This window comes from Dermacentor silvarum, unplaced genomic scaffold (assembly GCF_013339745.2).
Source record: "Dermacentor silvarum isolate Dsil-2018 unplaced genomic scaffold, BIME_Dsil_1.4 Seq1019, whole genome shotgun sequence".
In the NCBI taxonomy this organism is placed as follows: domain Eukaryota; kingdom Metazoa; phylum Arthropoda; class Arachnida; order Ixodida; family Ixodidae; genus Dermacentor; species Dermacentor silvarum.
Window position 1 is genome coordinate 50368 of NW_023605456.1, and position 14666 is coordinate 65033.

At 46.2% G+C, this 14666-nt stretch overlaps 1 protein-coding gene across 1 annotated transcript; it reads left to right on the forward strand.

The window, feature by feature from the left end:
- Positions 1-411: 411 nt before the first annotated feature.
- On the forward strand, positions 412-9326 carry LOC119434348 (leucine-rich repeat and immunoglobulin-like domain-containing nogo receptor-interacting protein 4). Its single transcript, XM_037701516.2, has 3 exons — positions 412-1185; positions 7524-7672; positions 9019-9326. The coding sequence occupies exons 1-3, from the start codon at positions 530-532 to the stop codon at positions 9246-9248; spliced, it is 1035 nt and encodes a 344-aa protein (XP_037557444.1). The 5' UTR covers positions 412-529; the 3' UTR covers positions 9249-9326.
- The last annotated feature ends 5340 nt before the right edge of the window (positions 9327-14666 follow it).

Consider the following 14666-nt stretch of genomic DNA (forward strand, 5'->3'; position numbering starts at 1 on the left):
CAAATTCGCACACGACACCATCAAGTTTTGTATTCCCAATGTGCAAGTGCAACGCATGTAGCGTGTATTTAATAAATGCGCGGCTTCCAACATGATATAATCAAAGCTTCGGTAGAACTACATTTCCCTTCTGCGAGAACCGTCTAATCAGAGGGTGGTGTTCAAACATGCAAATGACCGCCTTCACCCCTAGGCCAGGCAATGTTTTGTTTTATCCCTCTTTTTTTTTTCAAATCCCGAGACACGAAGCAGAACCCTGTCAGCTGAAGACCATCACGCGCTCGCCCATTCCTACATCGCAGTACCCAACATAACACGCACCCAACGTTATCCAAATCCCGCGCGGTCAAGCACCCAGGAAGACGCGACGAGCCACTATCTCCAAGCTCATCGCAATCTTATAAGAAAGCCTGCGCCGCTCTCGAGAGGCTCAGTTCTTGCCGCAGGAAGCCCCCCGCACAGACGACAACGGCGTAACAAAAGCACAGTACAAGCGGGGCAGGCAAGCCAGACAGACAACTCAGCAGAGATGAGTCCGACGAGAGAACAACACTGCCTAAGCGTCGCCGTGCTCCTGGCGGCTCTTGCCGCGGTGGCCGTGGCGACGCCTTCGTGCCTCGACACGAGCAATCACTACTACGACGAACGGGAGTACACCTGCTTGGGCTTCACGAGCGCGTCGCACTTCCAAGAGCACATACCCCGCGACCTTTCTTACCCACGGCTTCGGTTCGTCCTCAAGGAGTGTCTCGTCGACTACATCCCGGGCTCGGCGTTCACCTCGGTGCCGGCGCTGTCCCTGGACCTGGACAACTGCAAGGCCAAGATCTTCTCCAAGCCGGGAGCCAATCCGTTCGACGGTCTCGAGGAGACCGTTTCCCGCATAGGATTCATGCACAACAGCACGCTGCCGGAGTCGTGGCAGCTGCTCAAGAACCTGAACCGGCTCAAGGAGGTGGCCTTCTACATGATGGCCGGCCTGGACCTGACGCGCGACTTCAACAACCTGCCGCAGAGCCTGAGGCGCGTGCTCATCTTCCGCTCGAGCATCGCGCGCATCGACGACAACTGGCTGTCGGGACTGAGCAACCTGGAGGAGGTGTGGATCCAGGAGAGCGACCTCAAGCACTTCCAGCGCTCCATGATGCCCAGGCCGGCACCCAAGCTGTGGCGCCTGCATTTGCAGTAAGACACGCCACCCTTGCCTTCTCCCACCAACTCGCGAGGTTGTGCCAAACCGTGCGTTTGAGGAAAAGCCCTTGCGACCACTGTTTCTGTTCCGGCAGCCTTTTACAGCGAAGCTCTTAGACTGTGGCTATAGAAGCGCTCTAAACCGTCGTATGAAAATTTTCACAGTGTTCTGGAAAATTTTGATGATTAACCGATTAAATCATTGGGAGGAAACGGGGCCAAGTTAGGGGTGATGTGTAGGCAAACTTTGATATATATGAGGATAAATGAACGGCGGGGAGGTGACCAAGGATTGAGCCAGGTTGGCACCGGGTAAGGCCAAAGGGGAGGAAAAGATTAAGAGATCGAACGAGGCTAGAAAGTCCAGTGTTGGTGTTCTAACGTAGTGAAAGCTCTGTGATCTGTATTACAAACGGTCGCTTAGTCCGATAGCCTTGAGAACTCGCAGCAGCGCTTTTGTGGCTTTTGTGTGTGTGGGTTAATTACGGGGCTAAATGACAATTGTTGAACCCTCGTGAGAGAACCAAAGGTGGAATAAATCTTATAAAGATAAATCTATGAGGGCCATTTTATGGGCGATGTGTATACGGAAAGTTTGAAGTGTCTAGGTTAACTATGAGGTTAGCAGATAAGTACTGAATACTCGTTTTCTCCCTATTTCGAGGCGAAGTGGTTTCCCCACTTTCTTCGGCCAACTAAACGAGGCAGATTTTTTTTTTCTCTCAAGTCTAACGATTTGCCTGAGCAAACCCTTTGCTAATTTATTGCATGAGGGGTGCTTAAAAGTTTCTAGCTGTTGGGCAAGCGACGGATAGACAATGAGAGGCAACGATTGCTGCCCGACCTTTTGCACAAGTGTTCGCACGTGGTGATCACTCTTCATAATGTATAGGAGAAGAAGCATACTTTCAGATCTCTCTTTGATGAAGCGTTCTTATAGAGAGTTTTGGATAGTGAAGCAGAAGTTAATGCACGATATCAACCTTTTGCACAAGAGTATCCACGCGGAGTACAAAGGGATCCAGTCAGAATCTTGTTTCTGCATGGTTCTGGTCATGCACTGCTTCCGCTAACGCTATTTCCCGGGTACACATAGCTGAATCCGGCCGCTATTTCTCAAACGTTTCTCTCTCTCTCTCTCTCTCTCTCTCTCTCTCTCTCTCTCTGCGTGTTAGAACGCCATCTGAAGCTTGTGAATTTTCACCAGGACGCTTCGAATCGTCCAGCAAAGTTTGTGGTATTGCGACAAATCATCAACACCAACAGTTATTTTCCCACTCGGAAAAAAAAAAAAAAAAAAAAAAAAAAGCTGTCTCAAATCGACTCAATACGACCGTATAATACATACCGCGTTTTTCCAGCTATAATCCGTACTCGTTGTGTCATCCGCAGGAGTTAATTTCGGCTGAAAAGACAAAATATCCTCCTATTTCCGTAGAGTAATAGTTTCCAAGCTGATTTATTGTAGCCAAGCTTGGTTGTAGCACGTACAAATTACTGACAAATACTTGTTTATAAATGTCGAGGATCGTTTCGAGCATGTTTCGCCTTGTGATCGAGGCCACCATGAGAACTTATTGTGGTCAGGTCTTGCTTTACTGCCGCATATACACGTTAAAGAATGCCTTTCACAGCAGGACAATGCTTGTTCTCTCATATTAAGCAATCTTCAAATATTCCCTCCCGTTCAATCCGCCAAATGTAGACGCACTTGAAATTTTTCAACTTTTGAACGTGCGCGAGCCGCAGTCTATCACTGTTTAAAATTAGGGTGCCTCTAAAGGAGAACTATACCTTAACATCATCATATCGGGCAGCGATGTTTGCCATAACGTAAACGTTGTTCTGACGAGCAACCGGTTCCTTAACCTACCGCATAAATTGCTGCGCTTAACGCTCGATATAAGCCGAAGCTCTCAAATGCCTTTTATTTGACGTCATTGCACTCCCACGCGCTCTTTTAACATCTCCTAACGGTTTCACAACAGACCACGGCCGCCTCCGTTTAACAAGCACTCCTCGGCGTTCGCAATTTAACATCCGCGGCAGTCGTATTCAGTGAGCCCGAAGTTATACGATCGCTGCGGCCTCGACAAAGCACTGGAATAAGAGCAACTAGGGAGTGCAATATACAGAAGTTGGGCGCATCTCGCACAAAGGGATGCTGTTCCGTCTTTTGTCTTTGGAACGGGCTTTGTTTTATCTCCGCGCAATCCAAGCCGGCATTCTCACGACCGTATAAAGCAGAGCAGCGTTTTCGTTCCGTGAGCCAGCGCCCGGAGATTGTTAGGGGTTATGAATGCTGAAACACGAATACTATACTGCGTTTGTCGCATTTATTCGTGGTCCGACTTTTTCGTCGAGTAAGCGTGCGCGGTGCTCTCTATATATGACGATGCAAGACGAAATGCAAGATACACCCAGTTAAGTGAAACGCATTGTGGCAGTGACAGCATTGTCGATCGAGGCGCCTGCGCATAGTGGAAGTATATCGAGGTTGTTGACAACGCACTCACGCTGCATTTGCGCGAATAGGAGACGTAACAGGAGCAAAAGGTGTTGCCGAAACGTCATCACTGTCTCGGCAAAGGTGATTTGTTCTCGTAAATTTTATCCCACTAGCAACATAGTTTAATAAAGTATCACGGGATATAAGTGAGCAAGGGGTAAAGCAGTACAGACTTTCGGGCTAGTTGGTCTGATACAGTTGTTGATTAAGCGCTATGGTCGCAAAAAAGCTTTGCTTTTGATATAGATTTGCTTTTACCAGAAAAACGTCAAGAGACTCACAGACAGCTTCACACTCGGAGCTTCCCAGTTCAGCGGGTCCCTTCAAACTCTGTATCTCTTTTATATCGGCCAGAAGCGGTCCATGTACCACCTATGAGCGCACTTATCCTTTGGGAAACATTGCTACAGTCTGTCCTATTAATACTTGTTCTGACACTCACTCACTCACTCACTCACTCACTCACTCACTCACTCACTCACTCACTCACTCACTCACTCACTCACTCACTCACTCACTCACTCACTCACTCACTCACTCACTCACTCACTCACTTACTTACTTAATCAATGATAACCATACACTTCTACGCCATTGGGGTACTTCTTTGCCTTCTGAGAGTAGCCACGTGTTTTGTAAAATAGATTGTATGCGAAAACAAGCAAGCCGGCACAGTTGAAGCATAATTAGCTTTGTCGACAGAGTTCCGGCGTCGATACCGAGCGGCCAAGGGTCCGAATACGTATAGAGTATACTTCGCTATTTGATGAACGGGTGATCGAAAGTCTTTTGCGAGTCCACTCCGCAACAGAGTTACGGAGTGGGGCCCTCCATTTCATTCTCACTCCATTCCGGAGAGTGGAGATCCTCGTAACCCCACTCCTTTTAACTCCTAGGAATGGTGAGAGTTGGACCATTTTCCGTCCTGGAGTCGCTGAGCTGATCCATTCAATTCCTCCAATTCCTGTAAATGAAACGCTTTCTCCGTAATGGTTTTGCTACTTGCGCCCTTGCGTGCCTAGTAACTAAGAACATATTTTTGAAGTCTTTACAGCGTTACAAAAAATGTTATGTATCATTTTTTTCGCGTACGTATTATTATTTCTTCTTGGATTACTAACATAAAAGTGAAAGGTGTTTATATGTTTTGCAGGACCATCTCTATTGTCTTACATGTGGTGGCATATATTAACGGGCACCGTTTTTTCCATCACCCCTCTCTGATCAGCGGTTATCGCGCGTTCTGGATACTCGACATTCTGCTAAAGAACAAGGCGTGCTTTTTACATCGCCGTGGAATCGCGCAGGGTGGAATTTGCGGCTCCGTTTTCGACAGCCGACTTTCTGCCGTAGGTCAAGCTAAATGGAATCATTATTTAAAACTACAAGTAGCCGTCTTTAAATAAATTGTGAGAACTATCCACCTGGGAACTATCCATCATCGAGCGATCCCGTCTTGGAAAGTGGCGGTGACATCGCAAGGAAGAAGAAGCAGAAGACCAGCGCAGGTTTATGCTCATCATCGTCATCGTCATCATGTTTATGCGAACGGATATCGCATCTTTTACAACCGCAACTAACATGCACTCACTACACCAGTCGTTACAGACGTACTTATATAGGAAGTCTTGAGTTAGATGAGTTATGCATGTCGTTAAATGTTAGTAAAAGTGCTGTACTGGTCTGTACTGGTTTACTGCGCAGTTACATATACATGTGATATATCCAATACAGCCAGGAAATCATTCCTCAAGTTGACTAGGCCTAGTACCTCGGTGGTATACGTATACCATGGCAAGCTCGTGGCGTAGTCACATTGCACATATTACAACTAAGGCAGAACGCGCCGTAGCTATGCTCCACCGGCTCAGTCACCGTCGCTCTGGACTACGCCGGGATACATTACTGATCATATATGGAATTAATGCTCTGCCCATATTGGAATTCAGCTGCGTATTATTTTCCGGTCGTCTCGCTTATAATATTAAACACCTTGTGTTTTTATAAATAGAAGCTTTACGCTTATGCCTTGGGCTATCGTTTCCAACACTGCTTTATATCAGGAAGCTCATATACCGACCCTAGATTGTAGATACCGCATGCTTACAGTTCATACATCCTAACAAATTTACTATTTTTCAAAGAGACATGTACAATATGTATTTATCAGTGAACCAACCGAGTTTTTTTATGTATCGTGGTCGCGATTACACAGCCATCAGATAATATTTGTGCTAGCACAGTTACAACACTTGAATGTATCCATACGACAAGTCCGAAATTCGAATGATGCCTTAGCAGACCAAAAAATTGAGTTAGAGGACATATTTACATATCATGCTAAACTACTGCCTAGCAGACATTTATTTGGTATATTACAAGACCATCTAAGCCAGCTAGCTACTCACAACATAACAGCTACAGATGTTTTTCTGAGCAATGAGAAGGCAGGAGTGGGGACCTTCTCTGAATATCTTCAATGTTCTTACTCTCTTCGCCTTCCCGACTTCATATCCATAGTTCAGGCAGAATTACTAACGAATGTACTAACATTACGAAAACTTCCTCAAAATGCCTCATTAGCTGTTATTGTGAGCGACTGCATTCTGCCAACATTCAATGATTCAATGATGTTCAATTATTTCTCTATTTACGGCAAGTTCTCTTGCTTTGGGTACCGGGACACCATGGGTTCTACTTTAATGAAATGGCTGATTCACTCGCACGAGCATCTGTTTTGCCGGCATCGGCTAATGCAACAACGGCTAGGTACTGGAATTTCTCCATATCGCAAAATTCCACAAAATTCGCTCTAACATCGTCTCCTGAACTCCGTCATCTTTGTTCCGGGCCCTGTGGAATAATAATTGCTGTCCTTCAACACAATTTGAAGTTTCCTCTAAAAAAATTAAGATGTTGTATTCCGCCTTTAAAATTTTACTTGCACACGTCTGGTCAGGTGGTGTCTGTCCTCTTTATGTTATTTTTGAAATGTACCTGAATCTATTGAGCTTTTTATTTTTCTCTCGTGTCGCCAATTTTTAAGACAAAGAAAACACCTAGAGGTATCATTTCGACAACTTGCACTGTCACTAACCTCGCCAAACAATCCCTCTTTTGGGGCGTCTTTGCTGTGATACAGCCACAGAATGCTTTTCTCGCAATTTATACTTTCATTATTTTAACAACAGCCAGCTTCTTGGCCAATCCCCCGTAGCGGGTAGAAGCCACTGTTGGGACATAAAAACAAGAACAGCTAGCGGGGGTTCGGACCCGGAACTTCTCCACAGCACTTGAACCTTGTAACGCAGAAAAGTTCCTGGCTCTTCAACAGCGTAAAATGAGTAAAATATCGTGTTATTTATGATTACCATGGCAGGGGTAGTCGTCAAAAGGTAGATACTTAAAAAGCCAATATTGAGTAACAATTGAGAAATATAATAAATTGACCAAGTCTAATTTAGTCTAATTGGAAAATTCACCTGTTTCAGTGCTCCAAGACTATGCGCCCATTCGACTAGAATTCCATTCCGGAATTTCGGGCTCTCATTCCATTCCCATTCAACACGCCCCAAATGGTGCGGTCATTTCATTCCCATTCCATTCCGTATGTTTGAAAATTTGGAATCACACCAGAATAATTCCAACTCCTGAGTTGCCACTCCACCACTCTTTTCTGCAAGGAGTGCGAAAATTGTTGAGACCACAGAATGCGTCTTTACGGGTTGATTGCAGCGCAAGAATTCTTTTAGCTGTCGAGTGCCCTAGGCGAGAAGACGCGCCCCTTACACAAGTGCATATAGCCTTACGCGATCAATTGCAGAGGTTGCGGACTGACGTCGCTGCCAAGGGACTTCAGCGACGACCTGCCGGCCATGCGGCACCTGAGCATCGAAGAGAACCTCATCACCACCTTCGACGAACTGAGCCTCGAGCCGCTCAGAAGGGAACGCACCTACGTCGGACTCTACGGTATACGCACGCAAACATTCTATTAACGCATACGCGTTGTGTGGCTAGGTCTGCTATCTGCTTCCAATCGAAGTTCGTAACTGAAATTACGTCACCGCTGGCGCGCACTGAATAAGCCGTGCCTATCGGCCTATCAGCTTGCTATACGTTCACATTGCGTCGTGGTGTCCTGAAAGCGCTGTCTGGCGCTTAAGTTTTGCTTTTAGCTGTAGTACTTTGTTTCTGAAATCAGATAGGCATACCTTTTCTTTAGGGAAATGATTCGAGGTCATCGAAAGCGTTTGGCAGTAGGAGAGGCAAGGAAGGAGAGGAGGAGAAAGAGTCGCTGGTTATATCCACGTAAATTCCAAGCACTACTTGATCACTACAGCGGTTAGGGTGGGATAGCGAGACTTACCATGGCCAAGTTCAAGCTTTAATTGGGGCTTTCTTCACCTATGACAAGTTCTAGGACAATTAAACCCTCAGAGAGTTCTAAAGTTGTTAGCTAGGGTCGCATTCTCGACTGATCACCTCCGGGAATATGCCATCTTCAATACGCATTGATTGGCTAAACCAACGCAAGTGATAATAACGAAAGGAATAGCCCACAACTTATCTGCCTTCTTTTCGCCTCGCATAGCTGTCGAATACGTTGACGGGACGCCCGTCGCTCCAGTAAGGCACCGTACACGAGGAACATAACGTCCTGCAATAATGAAAGTATCCGCAAATGTGGTCGATCGAGAATACGGCCCTGTCAATCGAGTGCTTAAACTCGCTTGTCGTTTCCTCGCTGATGTGCCTAGCTTTAGAGGGACACTAAAGAATAATCACTTAGATTGATATGGTAAAACTAGTAGGCCGACGAGCCTTCCAATTTAATTAAGCTTTTTCAGCGTCATTTAGCGGAAAAGGACTGGATGCCATCGTAGAAAACGATGGAGAAATTTTTCCTTATTTGAATTTAGCATTCGATTAGCAGCACCGGTACGTTAGTAAGACGTCGTGGATATCAAAGTATTTTCGCGTGTTCGAGCCGTATTTAGTTGCAAGGTAAGGTTCTCAAAAGTCACTTAATTTAGTATGTAGTTAGAATGCAATTCAATCCTTGTTTAGCGATTACCTATTGGTTAGCCCAGAGCAGAGGTTGTCCAAATCCCATGGCGTCACGAGAAATTAGCGCAGGAACTAGCCTCAAGCTTGTCTAACGTCTTTGTGTCTTTTCTTGCTTACTTTTGGGCATTTCGTGTTCACTGCAAGAGCGACGTTTCTGGTGTACGGAAGTGTAATTTACCAATCCATCTTATCAATGATTCCTTTTTACTGTTACGTTAAAGCGTTGTTCCGTCCAATCGGTTCCGCAGGGAACCCCCTTCACTGCGACTGCCGTATCAAGTTCCTGCTAAGCTACTCGGACAACTGGCGGTTCCCGGTCTGCGCCACACCCGAGTTCCTCAAAGGCCGTCGGCTCAACGACCTGAGCGAGGACCTGCTCAATTGCTCGAGTCCCGCGACCACGACGACGACGACGACGACCACGACTCCTGCCGCTGCTCCGGGAGGCTTCTTTCCCTTCTACAGCGACGACGTTTGAACATACTCACGGCGGCGGCATTGGCAAGGCACACCAGGAATCAAAAAGAGATTGGAATAAAATGGCGTCTGTTGGGCGGGCCAACGAGTGAAGTTGTGTTTCGTGGGCGTAGCAGCCTTCATTCGTGTACAGTTTGCTTGTATTGTCGAATTCTGCAATGACAACGTTCTGAGCCAATCAAAGACACCGCAGCAGCCCAGCGGGCCAATCAGAGCTGACAAAATGGCGAAATTGACAATTTGGCTGCATTGGCGGTGGGAGGGGGGGTTCCTCCATAGAATATGGGCGCCGCCATGTTCCTACTCAGTGCAGGCGCGCAGGCGCCGCCGACAAGATGCGATTCAGACGAGACACGCAGTCAACGCGATCCTGAGCCTCCCTCAGTATGGTGTCGCCATCTAGTTTGGGCGCCTACAAACGCATCCTTTCACGCTCCATAAATTTTACATCCAAATTTTATAAATAGCGCCATAGGACCTTTCTCAAAAATATGCGGAATGAACTTCACACATTTTGTCATACGTGCATACGCGCGTGCTGCATGTAAATGCTTGTTTTGCCACGATATTTTGATTATTTTGTGCGTTACAAAAGTGAGAGGTAGCAACATGGCGGAGTGTTTGCGGTTGCCACTTTTTTCGTCCAGCTTTTTTTCTATAGACACCAAAAAAAAGTTTACACGCTTTGGGTCGTGTCTTGTCCCTAAACATCTGTCTTCTCCGCATTTTCTTTCTTTAACGCTGCGAGCCCGGTACTTCCTAGTCACGAAAGGCTTGCGCGATATCAGCGTGACACAGCACTCTCGGCAGGAAAGTAGCGAGCACTAAGCTTTCAAGAATGGAAACGCATGCAAGGCAGACGACGATTATTGTTTGCGGGCAAGATACGACCCAAAGGGTGTAAACCTTTTTTTAGAGTGTAAGCAGTATAGTAACGTATACTCTATGGCTCGCTCAAAGAACGAAGGGAGTGATGGTGACTCCCTTCTCGGAGTAAGTGTCTGCCTCTAATGTAACACCATTCTCGAGAGTTATTGTACCCCTCTTTTGAGTACATTCGTGATTTAACCATTGTGCGCAAGCACAAGCATGGGCACAAGCAGACTGCATTAGGGTGTAAGTGAACACTCTAAGATTGAGGTAAATATGAAACAAGCACTTACTTCCGCAAAGAAAGTTGTCGGTGCATTTTTGTTACAGTGAACAAATGTGCTGATACCTCAACCACCCGCTCTCTTCTGTTTGAACTAAATTGCGTTAAAATGCCGAGCAAGCGCCCACACCCGTGCAAGTGCCATTTCCCCAATTTCGGATATAATCAAGGAAATTTTCCGCTGCCATCTCAAATTTAGGCGTGGGCTGGAGCCATTTCCCGAGGTATACCTCCAGCACCAGAAAGTGTAAGCCTGAACTAGAAAGTAAAGCAATTTTGCTCGTGGCTTTGGGCCACCAGTAAGTTTACGAGGAGAAAGAGAGAGAGATTATATGAGCTTTCAGAGAAATCACGCTGCATGAATACAAACACAATAACACTTGCAATCCGACCCAAAGCTTTTCCTTACACACTAAAAAATTACACGCCTTTATTATGTGCATAAAAAGCATTTTTGTTGGAGTCGCACCATTTCGTCAAACGAGTGTTTTGCCAAGTGCCAAAAACGACGTTTTGACTCTGGTACTACGGTAAGCTACTGAGCATGGCGTACTAAGCAGTACGCTAAAGAATCCGGCTCCATTGTGGGAATCTTCAAATAAGGCAAGTGTCCCTTAAGCCTAGGAAAGCGCCGGGAAATTAGTCTTAATTTTACGGCAATTACTTATATGCGTAAATGACGCCCCCGTATCACAATGTGTAAACTAAAATTCATTTTATTCATTCAGTCCTATATTACTCACTTATTCATTTTTTGTTTACATAGTTCAAAATTCCGCAAGTAGGCCTTCCCACACATTTAACTATGGCTGCGTTCCAACTAGCAGCACTGTCAAAGCAGAGACACGCGTTTTGAAAGCGTGGACGGTGCGGTGGTTGGAGCGCGGCAGGAATGATGTAAACAGCCCGCATTTTGACATTTTACTACGATTCTAGCCTAAAGACCATCATCTTGATCGGGTGAAACATGGCGGCCGAAATTGCGTGCTGGAGCGGCCAGGTCTCTGAGGCCATGGACGAAACAAGGTGTGTGGAGAAGCACACTTTGCATATCGTCCAGCTCGCAGAACGTCTAACAGTATATAGCGCTCCGCGTATGAAGTGTGCCCAGATTCACTGACATGCTTACATGCACGCTTTAATGATTTCTCACGAAAAATGATTTTGAAATTGTATAAAGGGGAGGAATGAGAATGCTTCTAATTGGGGAGCGAAAATTTGCCTTGATGTTTATTAATCTTTCGTTACGCCCTATAGAACTGGTTCACCGGTGACCCATAGCTCCGCGCGAAACATTGTCAACTAGCTGCTGCGCATTTTCTCACTTATCTTTGATTTCTTAGTTTGTTCTTTTTCCGCGCGGCGGCGATTTTTAACGGCGGTTCAATGATGGCTGACGATCCGGCCGCCGGACCCGTGCGCTAACAACGTCCTTCTGGCGATTTGTCGTGCCTGCAAGTGATTTTCTGCAGAGAGCAGTGACGAAGATGATATCTAATCGGCGATTTTAGTTCGGGCGACGGAAACTCGAAAACGGCCCTGATCGTCGTCAGCGTTCGGCAGTAATCTAGACTTGAGGTGACAGATTTTTAGGAGCTTGAAATGTTGGCAATATTATATCTCTAATTTACGGACAGTATATGGCGGATATCTGATCAGCCTAGCAGGGAGTATGTTTAGCCCAAGAAAGCCCCGTCGGAGATGCTGCGCAGTGAAGCAAAGCGGCTCACAAAAGCGATCGACGTTATTGTGGTGTTTTACACAGCGGAGGTAATAAATAGGATTTGCTTGAACACAAATAAGTATGCGTGGACGTAAATCTGAAGAAGCTCCTATGCTCGCTTACCCTCAGACAGGCTACACCATACAATTTTATGTGTACACGGGCAAGTTGCTACGGAGATGGTCCTATCAGCCACCATAAAACAATGAGTAGGCGTTTGCGCGTCGTGCTGTTCACCAGAAGCCACTGCTATATTTGAGGTGCATGGTTTTGGTGCTGTTCTGTTTGGTATTTGAGATTTTTTTATGACTTAAAATTTAGGGTTACACAGGCTGCAGTGGTGAATCGCCGCCACGCGTCTTGTACCCACAATTCAAACTTTCCTCTTTTATGCGCTGCCTCTCTCCTTTTGTGTTACGATGTTCTACCGATTATTATTACTTGTGCAGTACGCGCCACCACTTCGCTCCGTTTCGAACGTGCCGCACGAGCAAAGGCTGTGATCCGCAGCCAGATGAAAGACGGCGATATATCGGAGGAGAAGAGTATGGCGAAATGAGAAGACGCGTATACGACTGCTACGCGCCACGTATTGAGTGCTGCTGTCTGCAATTTGCCTCTCACGCCGATTAGTGAGGCAGTACAAACGTCGTTGTCCGTGCCAGTCATTATATCGCGAAATGAAAACACGTATAGAGCTGCGCTCAAATTTCGCATTAGGGAGTATAGTAATCGCCGGCGATTTTTTTTTGAAGGCCGCTTTTGGCTGGCTGAAACACCTTTTGTTGGACTCCTTTTTGTGTGTGTGTTTTTTTTTTAACTCTAGCCTATGTGAGTCCTTTAGTTCGTTCCCCACTTTTTCCCCATTTTCTCTCCCTCCTTCTAGAGAGATATAAGCGGCACAGCACCAAATGTCTTATAACCACATTCGACAACGTCGCAAACTACCTATTTTAACCCGATAGCGTTAAGGGCCCCGTGTCGCAGAAAATCCGGTGTCGGCGTCGCTTTTCTTCTGCCTCCTTCCTCTGCTTCTGTTCGCTCTTTAGTTCCTTTCTAGCTTTCCAGCCCGCTTAGCTAGCATATCCTTCTCCTGCTCTAGACTGTCTAGCCGCGACCCTAGCACACATGTCCTACAGATAAAATCTGCACCGTTCGCTTCGCTTACCGACTCACACCGCGTTTCTTCCAACGCGTAAGAACGCTCGCACTCAGTACAACCCACTCGTGGGTTCCCCCTAGTACCAACCATCATCTTGTACTAACCAGGCGCAGTACAAACTAACTGAATTCTGTGAAAAAAAAAATTTTTTAAATACAGTTATTTGTTACCTACTTATATCTAAGCAAAAAAAAAAGACCAAGAAATTGAAAAGCATGAAAAATAATTTATAAAGATTGCTCGGCTAACCTAACACTCCTAAAAAACAAATGAGCGAAATATCAAATACAAAAAAATTAAAGAACTTATCGCTTTGGCACGCTGCTCCTGCTGCGCTGAGAAGGCTTCTCCACTCTGCACATCCGTTCCCTTCACTCTGAAAGAGCGCCCCATACGTCCTCGCAATGCGAGAAACAGGTCAAAATAGAATACTGTGATCAGCTTATAGAGTGTGAGTTTGTGCTTGCGAGTTCTCAGAACCTTATCCTTGGAGAAGTAATGCAGCCGCCTCCTCCAGAAAGTGAAACCCCTGTTGTGTGAATGCCCTTCATATGATCCGAGTGAGAACTCTTCGTCTGTAGGACATCGAAATCACGTCCCTATGTCTGTGCACCATTTCGGAGGCAAATGAGACATGCGCCGGAGGTCAAATTTTGAATATCCTGCAACGGACATCCCAAGGATTTGCAAGTGGACGTTTTTACACATGAATAGTTGTCCTCTTAATGGCTTTGTCTGTGTTTTCTTCTAACAGAATTATGTTTTCTCGTGTGTTTGGATTAATTATAATCCGAAGCTATCATGTCTACGGCTCATGTGTGCGTCGTACTTCGCGAATTTCTTGATGCGATGCACCACGGCCGGATTTTTCGATCGTGCACGCGCGTACTCCAGCCCGGCCGTGGATGCACACAACCACACGGCTTGTCGTTGACTGGAGACGAACGTTAGCGCACGTGTGTGTGTGTGTGCAGTGTGTGTGTGTGTGTGTGTGTGTGTGTGTGTGTGTGTGTGTGTGTGTGTGTGTGTGTGTGTGTGTGTGTGTGTGTGTGTGTGTGTGTGTGTGTGTGTGTGTGTGTGTGTGTGTGTGTGTGTGTGTGTGTGTGTGTGTGTGTGTGTGTGCGTGCGTGCGTGCGTGCGTGCGTGCGTTCGCTGTGAACTCTCCTGCTGTCCTCATCTTAATTGCATCTTTTTCCCTTTCCCCAGTGCACCCAAGGTAGCATGATGTATGGTTATCTCCCGACAGGGCCTAAATTAAACCTGGACTGGATATATAGCCTCCTCCTGTCGATCGTTTCCTGCTCTTCTGTGATCTGACGCACATTTGTGCGTTGCAGGGCCGGTATTTTTGTAGCGATGCGTTATGCTTTATTCTGTACTA